The sequence below is a fragment of the Pyrgilauda ruficollis genome, unplaced genomic scaffold, assembly GCF_017590135.1.
Source record: "Pyrgilauda ruficollis isolate IOZ18807 unplaced genomic scaffold, ASM1759013v1 scaffold17, whole genome shotgun sequence".
Classification (NCBI taxonomy): domain Eukaryota; kingdom Metazoa; phylum Chordata; class Aves; order Passeriformes; family Passeridae; genus Pyrgilauda; species Pyrgilauda ruficollis.
This window is the reverse complement of record NW_024515875.1, coordinates 4,184,199-4,207,366: the sequence shown is the minus strand read 5'-3', so window position 1 is coordinate 4,207,366 and position 23,168 is coordinate 4,184,199. Positions and strand designations below refer to the sequence as shown.

The 23,168-nt window shown below is 43.8% G+C and overlaps 1 protein-coding gene across 1 annotated transcript; it reads right to left on the bottom strand.

The window, feature by feature from the left end:
- Window positions 1-8,984: 8,984 nt before the first annotated feature.
- LOC121351526 (OX-2 membrane glycoprotein-like) lies at window positions 8,985-17,042 on the bottom strand. The gene is given in 6 exon segments (XM_041463713.1): window positions 8,985-9,013; window positions 9,016-9,315; window positions 9,871-10,182; window positions 15,067-15,402; window positions 16,897-16,976; window positions 16,978-17,042. Coding segments are annotated over 6 exon segments (1,122 nt in total).
- Between the last annotated feature and the right edge of the window lie 6,126 nt (window positions 17,043-23,168).

Below are 23,168 nucleotides of genomic sequence, written 5' to 3'. Positions count from 1 at the left end.
CCCCCCTACACACATGCACACCAGCTGGGGTGTCTCTCCCCCAAGAAAAGAGTTAGAAATGGAGTTTAATGAGAAGACATTTCCAGTGCCTCTTCTATGCCTTTGCACCTAAATAACTTCGACTAACTTTTCTGCTGCACCCTCCAGGGCAGGGGTGCAGAACATTAAGCAGTTTTTCCTGATCGCTGCTAGAGGGACACACGTTGTGTCATCCACCGGGTGTGGCCGTCCCATGCAGCAAAAACACGGCAGGACAGAGACCCCTAATGGAGGATGTGAATAATCACTTGGGTGTTTGTGTTACCTCGTTTCGGTAAGGGGTGTGTTGGTCTTTTGGTGTGTGCAGGCTCAGAGAGGCTGTCTCGCCTAGGTCTTGCTGTGAGCCTGTCTTCTTTGCAGGAGTTCTGGGTGCACTGTGTATCTTCTGCCTGGGAAGAAAAAACACACCGTCAATTAGTCACAGGATGCTTAGTGTATAGCCCTTGTCATTTAGAGTGAATTGTGCTACTTTAAAGATGCTGTTACTCGCTGGGTGGGTTTCCAGAATGCATATATAAAAATACCAAGAAGAAAGAGAAAAGCAAATTGCAAGGTGAACAGAGGCAAGACATCTCATTTGCAAGAAAAGGGAAACTATTCTTACTTGTTCCTTCTGCAGTTATTTAGGCTCATTACACAATATATCAAGACCAGTAAGAACAACGCAGTTGTTAATATTGATGTGATGATGACTGTGCTCTTCTGAACATCTGCAAAAAGAAATCAGTAAGTTCATACAGAACATGAAGTGATGCCAGTATGTTTCTGCTGTCCTCTTCCAGGGTCTAGGACCAAGAATGCAGCATTCAGAATTTTGTGCTCATTTATTCTTTGAAGGAAAGAAAGGAACAGTGTAGCAATATAACTGTATCAAAGATGAGGATTATTTTATGTGTTTAAATAAATACTGATAATGTCGCATGCTTTCCTGGTATCAGGTTGTATCAAAACCCAGAACTTTTGATCTATTTGTGTTTCTTTTTCTAAAATATGGTTTATCACAAGAGACGTGTCCCATCCTTCCTGACATATATCCTCCAGCGAGATAGTCTATGTGAAATGTTTTTCCCAGCATTTGTCTGCCAGGAGCCTGCTCTGCTGGTATCCCCCAGATGTGTGTACTGCTGCTCTACATAAATCATTCTGCAGAAGTGTAGACATACTGTGTATGCAGAAATGTAGATATTTATTCCATCTCTATATGCACACGTCCACCACACACATACACAAAGGCACCACAGGGAGGAATCTTCTGGAAGGTTTCAAATCCTCACATCTTCATCTAGCTTGAGATCTGACCTCACAGAAAGTTGTCTAGCAAGACCTGTGTAAGTACAAGCTGCCCTCTCACAATTGCACATCCTCCCCACGTGTTACACATCTCCACACAGCTGCAGCCCACCTTCCCTTCCTTTTTCCAGGTGAAGTGCCTTTATTTTCCTTCCTTGTGGGTGGTCGAGGAGGCAGAACAAGGCATGGAGGTGGCTGGCAGAGAAGGTAAGTCTGCTTGCCACCGTTACAGTTCCGTTGATGTTCTGGATGTGGTGTATTTGAGGCTCTCCTCCAGGTCTCTGTCACCCAGCCGTGTGATGCTGGGGGCAGACTTTCCTGTTGCTGAGCCCACTGCTGTGAGGAGATCCTCCGGGCAGGAGGGAACAGAATTCCACTGTGAGCTCAGAGATTGCTGGCAGCAAAAAGAGAAGATGCTTTTTACACTCTGTGGTGAGTTTACAGTCAAAGCTGGGTGGGTTTCTCTCTCTGTACAAGGCCTTCACTTCCCCTGAGGAAAGTGTTGCCTAGAAAATAGAAAGGATCTTCCAAAAAAAAGTTAAAGTGAATATAAAAGCAAATCTTTACTTGAAAGCTTTCAGGTACACAATATGGTGAAAACCACACGTGGTACAGTGATTCTACAATTTTTATAAGGCCAATTGATTAATATTCCTGTCATATACTGTTCAATACATCAAAAGGACAGTTGGTTAGGTAGTAATTCTGGTATGGCAATCTGGACACTATCCACCAAGGAGATGCTGCTGCATTGAAAATCTCTGTGTGGTGGATAGTATAATGACATCCCCACCTTCTGAGTACATCAGACCCAAACTGAGTGCCAGAAAGAGAGAAGGTGTTAGTGGAAAACTTTGGATGTTGAGGCATATCTCTTTGCTGAAGGAGCCATGATGGAACACATTGAAAATGCATCTGTAATAAGAGTCATCCTCAAGTGTGAGATTTTGGAGGGTGATAGTTGAGGCCTTTGGGGTTGCTCTAGTGAAAGACAGCTTCTTCTGAAATGACCTGTCAGCCTTAGCCCATGTATTGGGCTGTAGGTGGCCATGTTCTGGAAGGAAGTCCCATTTCTCTTCTGCCAGGTAACTTGCAAAACATTCATTGAGAGCAAGAAGTTGCAGTAGAAATTTGCCTCTCGCCCAAGGGCGGCTACGATGATGGTATCAGATCGGATGGGTTCCTTCAAAGCTAGGAAAAAAGCAAACCCCCAAACCAGGGCAGGAGGGAAAGCAATTGACTCAGGGACTCAATTTCATAGTGCTTTGAAACATCCAGTCACATTGTTCTCATCTTGTGGAGCACTGGAATAAGGAACTCCACCACGAGGCCATGGGGCATACCAGGAGACCTCAGACACCCTGTGTCACAGGTGGCCATCACATCTTTATCCTCTGCTGTACAATTCCATGGAGAGGAGGAAGGCAGCATGGGAACAGAGGGCAGGCAGGCTCTTTAGCAAGCACGGCAACCACCCAGCAAAAACAGCTCTTGCCCCCAAGAGCACTCCTGCTTCCCTCTTGCCAGCACCTGCAGGGCTGTGGGAGGCAGGGCAGCCCAGGGCACCGCAGCCAGGAGGCAGCACAAGGAGCTGCAGAGGGATATGCCCTGCTCCAGCCTCTCCCCAGAGGAGTGTGCGCCACCCGGACATGTACGCTGGAAATGCAAACCTGCTCCATCCCCTGTGCTGAGGAGTTCAGCAACACAACAAAGACAGGGAACATACAGGCAGATCATGTGGCTTGTGAGCAAAGTGCTCTGTGCTCTCTGTGACCAAGCCTTACCCAATTTGGCTGCAAGCCCAGCTTACTAGCTACTGTCCCAGTCACCAAGTTGTATATTTCAGTGAGCATAGTGTCTCTCTTCTTGCTAGGAAAGGTGGTGGTGTTCCAGAGTTAAGCTGGGGTGGGGAAAGGATTCTCCACTCACCCATCGCTGGTTCCAGTCACTGGCAGCCTCCACAGAGTAGCAGGTGGCAGATTTCAGCCCAGAAGAGCAGGGAGAAGATCACTGTGGGGCAAAGTAATTGCACAGAAAAGCTCATCCCTTTCCTCACTTCCCTCAGAGGGCAGCTGGGATGTCTAAAGGGACTACAGAAGATTTTGTCCTCTTTTTTCGGAGTGCTCTTCAGTGACCAATCAGCAGCACCATTGTCAATCATTGATCAACACTCATTGCCAGAGGTGAAACAGAACAGGAGCCACTTTGTTCTTTCTTCGATTTCCTTTCTCTCCATCAGCAAAGCCTGGTGATGTCCCTTGTTCACCCCATCCTGCCAGTCTCTGCTGTGAGCTATTGAAAGTATTTGTAACTCTCAAGGTGTGAATTTGCAGTCTTCCTGGTATGTATGGGAGGTGTCTGATGGAGAGGGAAGAAACAAGGGGACACAGGCCCCGACAGACCCTGCTCCCTTTCTCTTTGGCAGGAAAGGGATGGTGGGCAGGGAAGTGCTGCCTGTGGATCACTGCCTCTGAGGCTTGTCAGTCACCATGCAGGGTGGCAACGCTAGAGTCCTCTTTCCTCCCTTGGCACAGAGGAGTCACAAACAAGAGCAGGAGATGATTCTCCATCGGGAGGGCAGTGTGGAGATACCAGCAGGTGTCAGTGCTTTGCCACAACTCACAAGCAATCTACTTTACGAAAATAACTACATTCCTATAAACAAGGAAGGCTTAAGGCAAATTGATTTATTTAAACTGAAATGTAAGCGTGGGTGTTTAGGATGAGACACGGGCTTTCTGTAATTTATCTAAAGGATAATATCAAATAAAATATTCTGATTGGGAAAAAAAAAGAGTTGGTGGTTATTGTTTGTTTTGTTGTTTGGTTTTTTTTTACCAAGAAGTGTAGGGTTTTTTTCTGCAAAGTTTTCATCTTAGCCTCTCATGTACAATTTCAAGTGCTCTTTTATTAGACAAAGCTGCCTTTTCCTTGCGGTGGTTAAGGACCACAGCTTCTGACATATTATGAAATTTAAAACTCTGTATTGTATAGGGGTCTCAGACTGAGGATCCTTTCAGGCTTCCCAGAAATTTCAGGCAGCTTTTCTCAAAGTTGAGCAGACTGCAACAGAGTCCATCCACAAAGAGTTGGACTAGTATTCAGTGCTCCTTTCACACATAGCTTTATATGTCCTAAGGTGAAAGCAGCAGAGCTATGAGAAGGCCCTTTGTATGGCTTCCAAAAACATGAGCAATTTCTGGTGTACTGAGAGTAAAAACAAAAATACACGTGACTTGTATCTGGCTGGCTTGATAGTCTCATTTATAAAAGATAAAAATGCAATCAATTAGTGCAATTCTCTTGTTTCAGCTGATTTCCAAGGGCTCATTGCTGAAAACTGAATGAAAAACAATGGGTTATATTTTCTTCCATGTCTGATTTAATAAGAAAATTTACTGGTGTGGTATTTAGATGAATCATTCCCCCAGGGTCACACAAAAGAGAATTGATGAATGATGCTTTCAAAGGTCTATAACCAAAACAAAGTTTCTTTTCACTGAACAAACTTAGTCGCATGCCTCTGCCAGCATTGGTTTCAAAAGAAGAATATTTTTCCTATTTCAGCCAGTGCCTGTAAAATACCTAAGACAAACATTTGAGCTACTTTTCAAAGTCACATCTTCTGCCAGAGCTGTTGGGGTCAATTTGCTTGCATCTTACTGCTCTCTTAGAACCAGGAGCCCAGTATCTAGGCAGAGAAAAATACCAACATAATATACCTCTGAAATAGCTTGGCATGCCAGAACAGAAGCATGGACATTTTATACAGCCTGAAGAGACTTTATTTTATCTATCTCAACTGTTTAAAAGGATGCTTACATGAGTTAATATCTTAACCCAAACCGGCTAATGTCAGGGTCAAAGGATCCCAAAGTTGAGAGATGCAGGCTACATTTGCTTTATAAAGAGAGACACATAACTCAAAACCAGTTTTATCTAAGTAAGAGGCAAGCAGGAAGGTGGCATTCCCTCTTGCCCTTTTTCCATCAGTTAGGAGAAATTATACCCTGCATCAATACTAGTTGTCCTGAGGCTGGACAAAATGCAGTAGCACATAGTGGTCAAAGACGAGTTGGGTGAGACTGACAACTGCCCAGCTTCAAAACAGGCAAAAATCCTGAGCTTTTTTGTTTGTTTGTTTTTTATTTTTATGTTTTTGTGGTGGTAGTAGTAGTAGCTCAGAACATTCCTGTAGAATTTATTTTAAAAGTATGGTCTGCTTCCATTTACTTACAAAGTTAATCTGCTTCATATCCCTTGTATTGGAGCAGAAAAATAAAGCAGTCCACTTCACTTAAATTTGCTTGCATCCTAACAGTTTTATTTCTATTTCTTATTTCAAGCTCCGTACCAATTTCACCTACCACCTCCACCTACAGCCATGCAGGGCCACATCAAGAAAAAGGTGTTGGGGATCAAACCCACCCGTTTATTAAAATCACACATTTATTAAAACAAATACTAGGTATCTGTATAAACTGATTTGAATATAACTTCCAAGGAATTCTTACAAATTTTTAACAGAAGTAACTGGACAGACATGCACAAGCTAATTACAAAGAAATCTCATAACAGCAGTGAGGATGTTCATCATTTGTAATCAAACTTCTGATTCCCTCAGTCATGCTTTTGTTTGTTCCACAAAAGATGGTTTGTATCTATTTCATGTTCTTTTTTTGCCCCATAGCTATCAGCCACTTAATTATCCATAGTCTGTATTCTTGTATTCATTTCACTGCTATGTGAAATCAAACACCACAGCAGTAGCACAGAGGATTTTATGGTACTGCATCTTAGCAGATGGCTTTGTATAGCATGAAGGTAAGTACATGTATTGGTTTTAAGTGTTCTGTGACTGGATGTCATGTTCTCATTCTAATTTCGTGAATGAAAAATAAATCTTGTACAGAAATTTACTTGTAAGCCGTTGCATCCCTCATCCAGCTGCTGGATCAATCATGCTTATAATCAGAAACCTCTAAAAGCTCTAAACATTTCTCCATTCAGCTAAAAAGTAAAAGAAACTACAAATCCAGACATGAACAGATACTTTCATGACTCCAAGCCCTGCTTTCCCACACTTCAGACGATCAGCTTGTAGAAAACAATAAGAGATAATCACTACCATTTTCCTGGGTTTGAATAGATTTCTCACTGGCATTGTGCCTTTCTCTCTTCCCTCAGGAAATCCTTTTCTTTACCCATGTCTAAACTCCCCATTTCTGCAAGTGATTTTTTTTTAATTAAAAAGAAAAAAAACAACAAAACAAATAACAAAACCTCAGTCTAAACACTAGCAGAAACCTCATGTTAAAACTCAAACTGCTCTAAATTGCAAGTGCAGAGTTTGCAGAATGGCAAGGGCTATGGCCACACAGCCTGCTCAAGAAGGGTGCCAGGGGCTTTCCATCCCATTCCCACCCTCCACAAACCCAGGGGAAACTCTTCTTCCCCGGCCTCTTCCCTCATCGAGGAAGAAACGAAGCAGCAATGGTGGAAAAGTCTGGACAAACCATTGCTTCCTCCTCTGACAGTTAGGGGGCTATGGAGAAAAAACCCCAATTGTAACAGCTGCAGCCAGTTCCTCTTTCCCCTCACTCACCAACTGTGCTATTTCTAGGCATTAGGGGGGTTTAAAAGAAGTATTTTATAGCAAAAAACCAGGTTTACTCATTCTCAACTCACTTTCATATTAGTTCACTTGGCTTTTTGACTACGATTTAGTGATTCACGTGGGATGCCCATTTGAAATACATGGATGAGGAAAAACCAGATTGCATGCATTTATTCTGGGAAGCCAGAATGAGAGGAAGCAGCCTGCACTGGTGGCTTCCCACAAGACCAGCATGAGCCAGGTGGGCTCATTTCTCCTTCTCTAAGTCAAAGACTTCATGAGCATATATGCAATTCAGGGAATTACAGGAGATTACAGCTCAGATCTGACTCACTGCTTAGAAGCAAAGTGTAGTCAGAACAGGGAACACCCCTTGTCCTGCATTGGTTCTTATCTGCCCACATGGAAATAAATAAAGCACCCACCTCCTCAGGCCTACCAGCCTTTTGCTTCCCACTGCACTCACCTGCCACTACACCAGGACACAAACAAAATGCACCGGACAACCTACTAACCCTGCAACTACCCTTTTATTGCCCTGCTTCCTCCTGCAGCTCGGTGGGATGCCAGGAAACACAAGGCAGCTGTGATAGATCAGGTATATTAAGAAGGGGGCTGTGAAAAGCCCTGAGAAAGAAGGAAACATTTATGTGCCTTTTAAATTGCTTTCCAGGAGAGGTTACTGGAAATTGAACTTGGCACTTCCTCATGACTCTTGGCTTGAAGCCTGTTACTCCTGGTGCCTGGGTTATAAGTTCAGGCTGGCTGCAGTCTTGGCCTGATCTCTTGTGCCCTTTAGGGAACAAGTTCAACATCTGAAGTTCAGAGCAGTGTGCTGGGCTGTTCCACAGGTTTTCTATAGCCCAGCTCCTGGTAAGGGGCACATTTGGTCCATCAGCAACACTTTTCAAGCCAGCAGCCTTGCAAAATGTTGCCTTGTTTCAGACAATCCCCCATCCACTTTTGAGTTTGCAATGTTAAAATATCAAACAGTAATCAACAATGTTAAAAGGCCCAAAAATACATGAGTTCCACTATGCGTGGATGCAGCCAGCATGAGTTTCAAATAAATACTTTACATTTTTTTCTTATGAAACATAGTATTATAGCCTAATAAAATAATATATATATATATATTATAAATTGTCCCTTTTTATATTTATCTTGGAGAAAGTCACAGGAGGTTTTCTTGGAAGCTTGAGGTGCCATTTGAAGAGTTTCTCTCTTGCATGTGTAGTTCTCAGGTGTTCAGTGGCGCACCAAGGCTGTGGGACACTGCAGGAGCCCACCTGCTTGCAGCTCCGTACTGCCTGCACTTCTTGGCCTTGTTGCAGGCAGGAAGTACCTGAGGAAAGAGAGGTTGTTGTGTTTATCTCTTCAAAATATATGGATGTTTTAAGTGTGAGGGTAAAGATCCTGGATATTTGTATTGCCAAGTGAGTCCTTGCATCTCTTTGTGAGGGGAGACTAAAATTTTCCCCTTGCAATCCCACCAGCAGTCTTCAGGTTGGACCTAGAGGTGTACACTAAGACATAGGTTGCATTTCCTCCACTGCTTCTTTTTCTCCAAAATGTTCACCAGAATCCAGGGTGCACATGCTAGGTATGTACTGCAAGGAGGATGAGGAGACTTCACAAAACTGGGCTGTGATTTTCTGAAACTATGCCACTTCAGTTTATCTCCACCTCAAGCTTGTATCCTGCACTCTCTGCACTAGGATAGCCTTGGTGTACAAACAGCAGTGCCTCAGCCCACGCCCCACCGTGGCACCCTGGGCTTCCCTCACAGAGGCATGGTTTTCCTCTAAAACCACATTTTATTTGAGGCCCATCCTCAAAAGTTGCTACCTTCATGAGCTGCACTGGTTGTGCTGAGGGAGGTTATTTTAGGAGCTGCAGAAGACCCGTGCAAGGGTTTGGCCTCTGCTTACACAACTATTATGTGCACAAACATGATAGTAGAGTGATGCTCCCACTGCACAGTGAATGTTTTCCAGCTGCCAGCACTCTTGGGCGCATGTAGGCTGGCTATACACAATCAGGTTTCCCCTTCCCAGCTGTCTGGTGGGGGCTCATTCCTGTGTGCCACTCCAGCCCAGTTTCAGCCTGGCTTGGGCAGTGTGCAGGCAGCCCTGGTGTGGCTGGGCAGAGCCAGGTCATGGTATTGAACTCCAAGACCTGTGGGGGTGAATTTGGCAGCACCCTGAGGAAAGGCAGACCTACCCAGCAGGGCCAGGTTGGGTTTCTCTCTGGGTCATGTAGGTGCCTGAGGCAGCGGTAGAAGAGGCAGGTGAGAAGGAGAAGGGAGGTCAGGGGGACTAGGACCCCCAGTGCAATGGCAATGGCCAGTGCCATGCTGCTGTCTGGACCTGTAGGGAAAGCAGCAGGTACTCAGTTTGTGCATGAAGTAAAAAAAAAAAAAAAACCTGAAACCCATTTCAAGCATCCCTTGGCCATTCCCTGGGGTGAAATGGGGTGGATAAGAGCACTGGGAGAACATTCCAGCATGATGCACACAAGTGGCATTGCCAGCAGACCTGTGCTTGTTCTGATGTTAAGGTCAGGCATGTAGAACCCAGCCCCTCTGAGCTACCCAGTGCTTGGTACCAAGACAAACCATGTCTTGGTTTGTCACGTTACGTGACAGGGAACCCTGTCATAAATAGTCCTTCACAGAGACAGGGAGGCTGGGGCACATCATGGTGGGTAAGGGGACCTGAGGAGCAGTAAGACATTATGTGCCATTGGCCAGGGCATCTGGATGTTCCATGGCACCTCCTCCATCCCTCCCAAGCCCAGCCACAGCTGGTCTTCCAGGTGCCTTCCCCACCTTGCAACCCTCTGAGGAGTTTTCTGATTCTGCCCCAGGAGGTTCTTCCCAATTTCTGCCCTACTCCACAGCAGGAGCAGAGTTACATACTGACCCTGCTCCAGGCTGTCTGTGGGAAGGACCAGGGTCACATTTAGAGAAGGGTGTTGGATCATGCAGGTGATGGGGTACTCCTGAAGGATTTTGGAGTGGGTGTGGGTAAAATTACTGATGACAGTCACGGTCTGGTTGCTGAACTTTATGCGATACTCCCTTGGTTTCTGCTGCAGGATGCTGGGGAGGTGCCAGGTTATTTTTGGAGCTGGTTTCCCTGTTGCTGAGCAGCTCATCCCCACCATTTTCTCAGAGTCCTCAGCTTTGTCTGGAGTGGATATAAGCTTAGTTTCCACTCTGGGGTCCGAGATGGCTGTAAAAAACAAAAGTAACAACGACAAAAGTAACAAAGTTCATTAGTTTCTGCCTATGTTTGAGCAAAGAGCATCTGTATTTACAGTTATCTTGGAGGAAAAGATATCTACTCTTAGCTCCCCCTTCGCAAAGCCCCAGCAGTGACAAATAAATATGAAGGTGATCAGACAGCAGTCTGGAAGTGAAGAGCTGGACAACAGAAAGGGCAAAAGGGTGGAAGCATCTGTTTCAGTTCTGTTACTAGCAGCAGCCTCTCAGCTGAGAAGTGGTGATTATGTCTGAGTTAAAAGCAGAAGGCAGTGAAACTGTGAAGTCATATGTCCTTTTCTCTCTGAAAGAGCTGAACTGCTTAAATGAGTTAGAATTATTTCCCTTTAAAATTACCTGCAGGGTTGGCTTTACCGCTGTTTAGCATTTTTGCTGTTGAGGTGCGTAGAGTTGCAAATCAAAGGACTAAGTGCATCTATTTATGCAAGACAGTAATAGTGAATTTGTATGTGGTTACACCATGGGATTTCACCTGTGGAGGGTTTGTGATTGTACAACTTTGTTTCCTCTTGTAAATGGGTTTTGGATGTGTCATAGTATCACTCAAAACTATCATGAAAGATCACTTCTTTGAACACTCTCACTCCAGAACATTTGTGGATACTGTCACATTTAATTTTAGTCTGGAAAAAGGATGAACTACAGGCATCATTTATGCTAACTCACAAACAAGAAGCCTACTTATCCATTGGCATAAAATTAAAAATTAATAAAATCCCTTGGCATAAAATCATGCCATAATTTAGGTCAGAAGGGACTTTAGGAGAATGTCTAATTCAAGCCTCTGCTCAGTTTGATAAGGTCAGTTTTCACAGGCACAATATCTATAAAGGTGTGTAATTTGGGAGTGCAATCCATGGGTTTGTGCATGGCAGCTCACCAGCCTGCCTTCTACTTCAGTGCTGATGGAATAGGGGTCTAAATCACACTCTACTTCTAGGTCTCTGTTTCTGAGAATATTGCTTTTTTCAAGCATTTAAGTTCAGTGGCAATTCTACTTTCAATCAAGTCTGAATTACCATGAATGCCCTCTGTTTAAAAAAAGCATCCACTGCTATAATTAGTAGAACTCCATGTGTATATTACTACTTACATAAGAAAAATAACTGTGGTAAGAGCAATATGTATGCTAAAATTAATTTTTATCCCAACACTAGAACATACCTCTATAATTTAGCAATTCTGCTTTTAAATGAGCAAACAAAAGTTCTTTTCATTCTTCTTAGGAAAAATAACGATTTTTCCTTTTGTGAGGCAAACAAAGATTTGCCTGTAAGGTGTAGCAGATACTGCAAAAAGGGGAAAAGGAGCATGCCAGATGTGTAATGGCACATATAACCTCCTGATACAATTCCAGATGCACCTCAAAAAGTTGTCTGTGTCTTCCAAGCCATAACTGCTTAGAAGGTAGAAGCAAGACTTTGTATACCAACAATTTTGTTGCTTTTTGTTTGTTGTTTGATTTTTTTTACAAGCCTGACCTCATTTACTTACTATGGCTGTGCGAGCATAGAAAAAATAAACTTGTATTTCTCACTTTTTGCATCAACCATAGACAAAAACTCAACCAACAGAGTTGCTGAAACCTCTAAGAAAAAGAAGGAAAGTGTTTAGGGGGATTTCAGATGGAACATCTCAAAATCTCCCAGGTATGAAAAGACTAGTGTCACAAACAATTTATGTTTTGATTAATAAATTATCTCTGAACTTCTTTCACTCACGGGATGCATAAAAATAACATATCCACCCACAGCATTAACTTCAAATATTAGGTTGCAAAATTCACAAGCAATCACGGGGAGAAGCCACAGATGTTACCACAGAGGATGAAAAAAACTCAGTGTCTTGCCAGAAACACATGCACTCCGTGCCTGCTCTTCTTCTGACTAAGCAGTTCTCTCTTCTCACAATGGACCCCAATGAATGATCCTGTAGGGCTGAGCTTCTCTCTAGCAAATGTCTAGCAAATGTAATAGATGCACTGTCAAAACTTGTAAGTGCTTGCTTTTGCAGGAAAGACCTGCTACACTGTTTGCTAGTATGTGCTGGCTGTTCAGGTTTGATGCATACATTTAACTGCTTCTTTTGCCTTTCATCAAAATATTTGTTTCCAGTGAAAAAGTCTTCACCTGAGATATTGTGTGCCAGTACTTGCTTTAGTTTCTCTTGCAGATCAGTATTGCAGACGTTCCCAAATTTGAGCCCTGTCAGCATTCCCAAATATTTGAAAATAACTTAATCTGTAATGGCTTTCTGTAATTAGAGGAAATTAGGCACTGCTAAGCCTTTAAACATAAAAAGCATATAATGACCTGATTCATATGCTTTTTTATGTTTAAAGGCTTAGCAGTGGTGTTACAGAGAATTATAAAAGATTGTAGGAATCACAGTATGCCTCAAGATTACAGAATGCTTTTTCAAACCAAATGGGTGTTCACCAGCAGTACTGTGCCTTGGTTTCCCTGTCTCAGAAATTGCAATGGCATTTTTTCAGCTGGGCTCAAGACTTCCAGACAAATGTTGCCATCTACAGTGAAGGCAGGTGGTCTCCAAAGTCAGCACAGCAAATGTCCAGGGAATTTTGTGACTCAGCGAGTCTTGCCTGTCCTCATGTGGCACATTCCCTTCTCTCTATACCTCTCCCTCAATTCTCCTCCTGGATTTCATTCTCATCCTCTTTGACAATGAAGTTTGGCAAAATATTTCCAAAGTAAAATGAAGGGGGAACACAGCAGACTGCTCAAAAGAGACCCACTAAGCTTGCTTGAAACTATTCTGTTCTGAAATGGATTTTGCTACAGGGTAGGACATTTCTGCTTCTTCCTGGGTTTTCAGCCAGGCAGGTCTGACATCCTGCCAATCATATATGTTGTTTTTTTATTACAGTGTTGTATCTAGTTCTCACATGGTTTCACTTCCCCTCATCACGCGGCGATGGTGCCCATCCTGTCCCAGAACAGCCGCGCTTGCTAAGGCTGCAGTAATCGGGCAATTACCAGCTCGTAAACCCCCTGGTAGTCCCCTCTTGTGGGCAAAGACATGGCAGCGTTTAATTATCAACTGGTGACTTTGATTTGCTCACCCTGCCCTGAACCTCTGAGCCTTGGGAGATTCCTGCTGGCTTCACTCTCCCTCATGGCGCAACCTCTGGGCTTGTTCAGACAAGTTGTTCCCATTGTTAGGAATTAGGGTGTAAAGAGCAAGACTGTGGCTTTTAAGTAGCATCATATAAATTAGCTTCAATGCCATAACCATATATGAACTAAAACCTGCTGTCAAAGTGCCAAGTGCTCAGTTTGTTCATGGTGACCCTCCAGGGCTGGTTTGATACAGCGCATTACAGGAAGGCTACCATGACCTCGGTGAGGCAGCCTCTGGCAGTGACCTATGAGCCTACGAGAGAAGTTAAACCCTTCTCAGTTGATGCGTTTTCATCTGAGGCAGTAGAAAAACATCCCTTTTAGTTTTTTTTAGAATTAGTGCTCTGGTGGAGGATGAAACATAGCCAAAAGGTTGGTGAGTTTGGGAGAGACTTCCTCCACTTGGATAGAATAAAAAATCAAACCAAAACCCAAACCCAAAAGAAATCTCAATGTTTAGATTTATGTGATTAAAAGAATGAGATCCCTCTGCAAGGCACTTCCATGTTTTTCCTGTAATGTATAATCAGTGCTAACCCTCTGAATGACTCAGAACTGGCTTTCTTTAGGAATTTTCCTCTTCATATATGAAATACTGCAAGAATTTCTCCTCATTTCTCTTTTCTGCCCTAGTTTTCCCAAAATAGGTGGAAAAGAAATTTTGTTCCAGACTTGGTTTTCCCTTGTATTTTTCACCACCACCTCCTTTCCCCTATAAGTTAGGAACTTCCTTTCTCCACACAGAGGACTCCAGAGATGTGTGTGGTCATATGTATCCATGTCTTTGTCAGCAGAAGGTACTAGGAATAAACAAAATACTCTGCAGGGGTCATATCACCAGTGACAGGGCACAAACACTGATACTCATCACATGGAATATAATCTTTGGCCAGTTTCCCCACAGCAGTCTCATCCCTGAGAAAGCTAAGAGCCAACAGGGTGTTGTCAGAGCATGTTTAATGTCTCAGCTTTCTCAGCTGGACAAAACCAGCAGCTTTCCTCAAAAGATAAGCAGCTTGTTACTCTTAGTTATTTTGCGTTCATCTATTAGTCTATTAGTCTTTATTTCATGTTGCACTTGCAAGTTGATGATTTCATATGGAGGTGACAAATATTGCCATCTTTACTCATTATTTGTTTCAACTCTCTTCTTTAAGCTAGTTGATGCTGACCTGCTCAAGATATTCAGATATTCATGTGTCAAATCTCATGAGCTGTACAGTATTTCAGCCTTCCTTTTTCCTCTAGCTTCAAAATGAGCTTCCAGCTATTCTGGTAATGCATGTGCCTCTTTGTATTTTGAATACTGTGCAATTATTTACAACCAAATGCAAAGCAAGTAAAAAATTGTGTGATTTCCAGGATTAGGGGGTGAGAGCAGCGGTGAAAGGAAGCAGAGGAGCACGGGGCTCATGGCTGTGGCCAGGGAGCTGTCAGAACAGCACAGGGCCAGGGAAACTTGGAGGAAGTCATGAGTTACACATCAGTTTTGAATCTTGCTGTTGCTGACTTGAAAGGGAAGAAAATTAAAGAACTGTTGAATGCTGGTTTCCCATCAGAGGTAAAACCAGAGAGGAAGAGAGCCAGGGAGAACCATTTTTGCTGCATCAATGTAGCAATGTTAGGGAGGGTTTTTCACAGGAAAAATGACTTGGTCCTCAGATGAGCACCCATACAAAATCACAGTGGCTTACCATAAACATTGAGACACATCCTGCCAGTGACAGCCCCCGAGGGAAATGTGTTGAAGATGCATTTGTAGCATCCTTCATCTTGGAGGGTGACTCCATGAAGGGAGATGGCTGAGGCTTGTAACTCGCTGTGGGCAAAACTCATGTGGCTTACATAGGCCTTGGCTATTTTTTGGCCATTCATCGTACTGTAAGTTGCTATGTTGTCTTCAGCCCCATCCATCTCCTTCTGCCATGTCACCTGTATCACATCTTCTTTCGTGACTGACCGGCATGAAAAAGTAACATTTCCTCCCGCCTGGACTGACTGGACCTTTCTGTTTGTCACCTGCACAGAGGCTGGGGGAGAAGCAGATGCCACACTCAGCATTTCTCACACTCTTCTGCAGCCCAACCCCAGCAAAGGCCCCTGCAGCCCCTCACCTTCATTTCCAAGCAGAGCAACTCTGGAGGATTTCTCTATCCCTCCATCTAGGGAAAAGTTGAAAATGCAGCTTGAAAGAACTACCCAGAGAGTTTCACTGGGCCTGCCACCTCTCACACCAAGCATTTTGTTAGCCTGATAACTATGCTGCAGAGAGCACCACTGAGAAAGGCAGTTCTGGTGTTGGGAGCCACTGATTTGTCTTCTAGGAATCCTATCCCATGGGCACCCACAGAGAGATTCCCTAAACTTTCAGCCATGCTGACAACCAAACAGCTGTTGGCCCAATACCACCCTCTTAGCCCTCCTGTGGCAGGGGGTGTAGCAAATCAGTAAAAATGCTAAAAATTTTTATGTGTCTCACTATACATACATCATGTATTCACACTTGTCAGAGATTGGCAAGGATCAGAAAACTAGAAGAAAAAAGCAAGAAGGGTTCTCAGGGAGAACCTGAGGCAAACTACATCTGTCCTCTTATCTCAGCATTGAAGTCATGCTGCTGAGAAAGCGCTGCAGAAGAGACCCTACTGATGGCCCACAGGGAGAAAACTTGCACAGCATAAATGCCTTGGTATTAAAAGTCTCCAGGGAAAAAAAGAAAACAATCAGTCTCCTCTTCCAATTCATAGACATGAAAAAATTGTTAAGGGTACAGGCAAGGTGAAGCTGACAGCTCAGCTCAACAGTTCTCTTGGCATAGTAATTTTCAAAGTTTCTTTGTGCATGTCAGCATGGGAAGAGAGATATCAGCAGTAACAGTTGCAGCACTGAAAACATAATTCAATTTACAAGAAAGGGAAATATCTTTGCAGAGAAGGTGAGGCTCTCTGCAGTGCCCAGAGGTACACTAGGCTAACCCACTCAAGAAAGTGCTCTGAGATTCTGGCTGTGACCATAGCCAGGCAGATTTCCATCAAAGACCAAGAAGCCAGTCATCAAGCGGTGCCAGTCACTTTGCTTTCTGGATCTCAGCAGTGCCATAGACAGACTACAAACCATGATCATGGAAGCTAGTTTGAAACTAATTCAGCCTTTTCTACATGATTTTTAAATACAAAACCAGTAATACATCCATGCTTTTGGTGGCCTGAGCAGATACCTACAAGCATGGTTTGCCTGCTTTGTAATCTGCCCATCACAATACCTTTATACATCTCTCTGGAATTTATGGTGCAATGGTGCTAAATTAAGAAGTGGATGCTGTCAAGGCAAGCAGCAGTGACATGCCTGAGCCCAAGGTAAGTAGTATAGTGCCACAAGTGCCGTGTAATCACTGGGTTTGCTCCAGGAGGGTGCAAAGTGGGAACTGCAGCACCCAGCAGCATAGAAGGAGGCTGGCACAGCCACTGAGGTCCCTAACGCTGTTAGGATAATGACACAGACACCCAGACAGACAAGGGAGTTACCTGGAGCAGTGGTCCAGACGCAGGAGAGGAGCAGGCAAGTGACCATAATCATCTTAGCTGTGCGCTCAGAGAGACAAGCAATGCACTGAGTGCCACTTCCCCTTTCTTAAACACTTTGCTCTTACTCTAGGGACATTCCCCACCATGCAACTGCAGTAAATGGCACCTTGTGAAAACCTCCTGTTTCTGTGACAAAACTGACTTTTAGGGAACATGACAACAAACGTCAGAACCAGAAACTCAGGTTTTCCCAGCTGTGCTGCTAAGCAGACAGGGGTACTGGGTTTTTCACAAGCACTTTGTCCATAAGGTTGGGTTTTTCATAAGCCCCTAAATACAAGCACAGATTTTGAAACTGGCTCAGCACCCAGTATCTGTGGGTTGCAAGAGGAAAGGCCACCCTGGCTTTGACCTGAGCTCCAGGAAAGGGCGTGCTGCAATGAGTAGCACAAATGTCCTTATATGTAACGCAGAGTTAGGGGTCTGCACCCATCATGTAGGTCAGTGATGAGGTGATGAAAGACCCAGGACGTGCTGATGCTTCTGTAACACAACTCTTGCTTTAGGTTAAGGAGACCAAAGCAAGACAAGAGGTGGACTCTGGCCTAAGTCATGTGTTGTCTCGGGGAAAGAGCAGAGCCTGGGTCTCACGGCTCCTCCATTGAGGTTAGCTCCATCTCCAGAGGTCCACGATCCTTCCCCAGCCCTGTCCCTTAGAAAGACAGAGTTGCCTTTCACAAGCACATACTTTCTCCTCCACCATCACCTGACATGACATAAAAATAAGTCACACAACTTGTCTGAGTCATTGTTTTTGTGCCTTTTTGCTTTGTCATTGTTATGCCTGTGTTCCCCTTTCTGGTGTGGGTTGTGATCACTGCTGAAACCAGCCAAGCCCTCAGCCCATGGGTGGCTCTGCTGTGGCACAGTGGGGCAGCCATACTATGAGACCTCATTTGCTAATCAAACTTCTACTGGTAAATTGTGTTTCACATTTCTGATTTCTGATGAGGTGGCTTACATTTTTTGCAAATTATTACTACTACAAATGACTATGATTGCTAATAAAATGTTTTCCCTCAGTTGAATGGCCACACAGATTAGCCTCAAATTATGCAAATCAGTTACAAGCCAGCAGGCCCAAACCATAAAGTTACACAAAAAATTCTCAAACATGCTTTCACATTTATGATTCCTTTTCTCCTTAGTGGCAACTAATCTGAAAACAAAAGCAGCACAAGTATCAGTATTCCTCTAAAGAAACATTTTGGATGTGCTTTTGAGTAGGTTCAAGAATTCATTCCCATAAGTCTGAAAAATGCATTTGCTTCATACTATTGTCTTTTTCCTTTGAGATATCTTATTTTCCTTTCCTTGAGTTACTTGCATAGTTCCTGCAAAGTTTCTGGAAGGGCATTCTGGCCTGATGAAAATGTGAATCACTAATTAGCAATCACAAAAGCTGCACTTGATTTGAAAAAGAATTGCAAGCCCAACTGGTGTGTAGGAAATATTCTTATCAGCTTTAACTAACTTATTTTCTCTCAGCAACACTCTGATCTTCCAGAACCCGTAAAAACTGTGTGCTGCTAGAGGAAACACTTTTCAATGAAGAGCAAACTTTCAGTCTTAGCAAAGGACAGAGGTGGCCCTGCCAGTGGGAAAAATTTGTTTGCTTTAAGTTGTTATGGTATCCCTGGTGAGAAAGAGCTGTGTATGCTGGCTGCTCCTTCCAAGCTCTGCTTTTCCTCTGGCAGCTCCTGATGCCACAGGGAACCTGAGCCTGCAGGGACCTCCCTAACAGCCTTCATGAGTCAGTGTTTGCATGCACATCCAGCTGCTGCAGCATCTCTGTCAAACCACTCCCCTTTCTCCAGGGACCAGACAACACCAGCAGTTGATTAATCGCTTTAAACACAACATTTTACTCATAATGTGAGATCCATTAACGCAACCACTTATCTGAAATTTGTGAATGTATCTTTAAGTGCATGAATGGCTGCTCTGTTCATCTTTGCATAGACTTTTGGTGGATTACAGACCTTCTTCCTTGCCAGTAAAATGCCATGCTCTCCAGCTCCAGTTGCACAACGTCCTCATTTCTGAGAACTGGACACCATGCCTGAGCTTCAGTCACATTCCAAAGACAGTGAAAGCTTTGGGATAAATTAGGCGGAAGTAGTTCTGCAGCTACGGCTTGAAAAGCACAGTGATTTATATTATTTTCTTCCTTTCAGTTTCACCAGGATGTTCTCTTTTGTTCTGAGTAAATTTAAAAAAGGACATACAAGAATTGCACAGTCATGAAATGCCACCATTTCCCCACAGACCAAGTGACTAATGCCATTTATAATTCATATAGCTGAACTTCCAGAAAACATTGCCAAGGGAAGTCACTCAGGCACAATTATAGTCTAAAACACTGATTTGTCAACTACCAGGCTAAACCACTATTTTTCAGCCATCCAAGCCCAGGTTAACAACTGGATGTCTGCCTACCTTGTCAGAAGGATCCAGTGCCACCTCTCTAGACACTGCCTGTAAAGAGAACAAAACAGGTGGAGAGGGTTTCATTGACTCCTGAATTGCAGTGACTTTTGCAGGCTGGTTTCTCAGCTCTAATTGTAGGTAGCACTGTTGGGAAGCAGCTTGTCGAATGCAATTGAACAGGTCTGGAACTTTATAACATGTTTCAGTTGTGCCTGCATATGGTAAATAACTCTGCATCTCAGTTGAGTTTGGAGAGCTGCAGTACACTCAGGTAAGGACAGTAGCTGCCTCTACCAATGTTTGCTCCAGCCCCTGGCATAGCACCAGAGCAGGCTGTGGCAGTTCAAAGCCATGGGATGCTGCAGGACCTATGCTGCTCATTTGGGCAGGGTTACAGACGAATTGTTGTGTTTGTGCACCTGTTTCAGTTCAGAGCACACAAGGGTAATTTATACAGAGACACAGCTGTTTATCCTTGTGATGTTTGAACTGGAGGTATGTGATCTCTCTCCAAACTGGGCTCCCTCCCTCTGCTAATACCCTGGTGTTGGACTGCTTAGCAAAGTGCAAAACAGAAACAAAGGAGGGGGCTACTTAGCGGAGACCTAGCCCATGGTGGTGTACCTCTATCTGCAAAACTGTTCCACGTTCCCAGCCGGACATCCGTATCTCTTTGTTTTTATTGTCTCATATTGTCCTAATTTCAGTTGTCCAAACTTTATTATTCTGATTATATTCCTACTATTAAACTTTTAAAATTTCAAAAACAAGTGATTGGCGTTTTTCACACAGGGGACAGCACTTGTTCTTAGAATGTTCTGTTAACTGCCTGACACTTCTTACCTCTGAGGTTTGATGAAAGGGCTGCAGACACCTGAAGTCTTAAAGAGATTTTTTTTTTTTTTTCCGGCAATGTACAGCAATTACAATGTGTCAACTAAAACTTGCTTCCTCCCCAGCCAAAAAGATGTGCAAATTATATTTCTGGTTCTTCTGTTTTTCTTTCTTTGTAGCTTGGGAGAAAGAAAAAGGAATAAAAGTGTAATAGTTTTTTTTTAAAAGGACAAAATGAGACAAAGAAGCACAAAAAGAGTGCGCTGGGAAGCTTCAGTAGCAAAGGCTGTACTTCATTGTGGTTTGAAGTATACCATTCAGTTTGTCACAGCATTTCTCAGAAGCGCAAGATGGCTAGGCATGTGGTTTCCTCTTGTCAAAATAGCCATAAATTGCTATTTCAGACTACAGAACCTAGGGGGAGTCCATTCTGCAACACTTTAGTCACTTTGTGGAGGCCACCAGCTCTTCCCAGCACCCCAGGAAGCTACAGCACTCATCCATTCCACCTCTCTTCCTCTCCCACCCCCACTTACTAATGTTTGCCTGCAGTGGAGGCTTTGGGGTGGTTTTTGGTTTTTTTAGGTGCACAACATCTGACTGCTGCATCCACTTACAGTGAGATAACCTACTGCTTTGGTCACTGAGTTTCATTCTGTAAAACAGCCAGTACAGGAAACAATTCAGCCAGCAAGGAAACCACACCAAAACTGGCTACCAAAGGGTGCAGAGATCCAGTGGAAGGATGGGAAACTGTCTACCAAAAATAAGGTAAGCCCAATACCATTTTGCATTTAATTACTAAACAATAGGACTAAAAGTGATTCCAAAACAAATTATACCTGCATTGAATCAGCCTCAAGGGATCATGCAAGGTACCATGAGGATTTATTGATTAACAAAACATAATTTAGCAAGCAAATTAAGATAAGCAATATAGTTCTTAGTATGTCAAAGACTATTGCCTCAGGATGATGTTTTACAGAGGTGACATATGTAAGCTCCCAGCAGTGTGAGTCTGCTGAAGGCAGGAAGGGAGTCCATCTTGGTGAGGAACAAAAGGAACAGAGAATACTTGTCATCTGCTCCAAGTTTCCAGACAGGAAAACTACACTTAGAGGAGATTATCCTTGCTGTCCCTTATCTGTTGGTACCATGTCTCATAATATACTATATAACACTGTATAGAAATAGACTAAATTGTACAATATATTTAAATGCAGTACATGAGCTATGTGAGTATCCTATAGTGTTGTACAACAGTGATTAGGAATAGATTGTCTCCTAAGGAATGATATAGACAGAGGAGGATGCTCAACAGGAACCACCTAGGACAGGTCTTTTTTTTCCATTGTGTTCTTGATAGGTCAAAGAAAAGGTCATGCAACCTCTGAGTATTGCACCCTGACTGCTAGCTTGGTCTTGAGCTCAGATGAGGCACTCCATTGCAAAAATTCAATGTTCCTCTTGTTTGCAAGGAGAATGCATCTCTCGCATCTCTGCAGGCCTGTGACCAGATGTCTAAGTTGTGACCACATTACCTGGCCTTGAGGAAAATGCCAGAAGTCCCCAAAGCATGAAGCCCTGCTCTTCAGCAGCAGCTTGAGTCAAGGCAAACAAAATCCATGTGAAACTGGTGGGTCCTCACCTGTGGCAGCAAGGAGCAGTAATGAGCTGGTGTGCCTTAAGGGTCTCAGGTTCAGGCTCTCAGCTCCCAGGTTTGCTGAATCCCCACTGCTTTAAGTGGTCCTGACACCCTCACATGCGGAACTTGTGTCGCTTTTGAAATAATTCCTGAGTGCTTTTTAGGAGAGGGAATAAGAATGGAATTCTCTATAAGAATCTTGCGAGCAAGGTTTCTTTAAGGCAGATTTTTTTCTGCTAGCTTGATGGGACTGTGAAACCCATATCTGCCACAAAATACATCACTGGCATCGTGCTGTGCCCCAGTCTGTGCTCATGCAGCTGCACACCCTGTTTTGTTCACTTTCAAAAACTCCAACAAACCACTGTCAGGAGAAGTCATTCAGGGAGAGCATTGACTTGCTGCCCTTGCATGGCTGAGAGCAGCTGCAAATCGCCTCATTCCATCTGCTGCCGACAAGGCGTGTCAGCTTGGGGTGATTTCTGTGTAGCATATTTCTCCTCAGTCGTAGCTGCCCCATTACTGATGAAGCTGCAATTTTTGGTCTTTCAGAAAAAATCATAGACTTCACAGAAGTTCAGAGGGATAGAGAAATTATAAGGGTGGGGTTTTTTGGTTTGGTTTGGTTTGTTTTTTTTTCTCCAGGGAAACAGTCATTCCTATGCAGTGACTCAGCATCCTTGCAAAACTCTGGTGCTGCAGAGGTCAAGTCCTGGACACTGCTGCTCTCCAGGCAGTGTGAGAGGTAGAGACTGAAGGTCAGCTAGGAAAGGCTCCTCTGCTTCACAGCACAGGGCCAGCTCAGAGTCAGGCTAAAGGGAAAGCTCAGGTTTCAACACAAAGCTTTTATGTATCTCGTAAGGGGCAGACCATCCATATAAAATTTCTGAGGAATGAGGCTCATGCATTTGCATCATCCAGCTGTCAGCATCTCTCCTGAGTAACTTTAACTAGATGCAGAAAAAAAAATTGAAGTAGATGGGCACCTATAGGTGAGGGAGTGTCTATAAATCTTGGGAAAATTGGCAGCCAGTTGGAAGAAATATCCAAAATTATCACTCCAGCGAGACAGGCAGGCAAAGTTCATCAGATTAGTTAGTCCACGTGTAGTTGAGGGTAGGTGAGGACCAGCCGTGTCTGGTGGGGTCCAAGGGAGGAGGCTCCCGAGTCAATTACAGGGGTGGCAGGAATTAAAATGCACTGAAGAGACAGGGCATTGGGCTTTCTCTGCCAAGCAGCCAGCCACAGAGCAAGGATGGCGCTTTTTATTTGGTTGCATACAGGGAGTTTTGAGAGTTTGGCA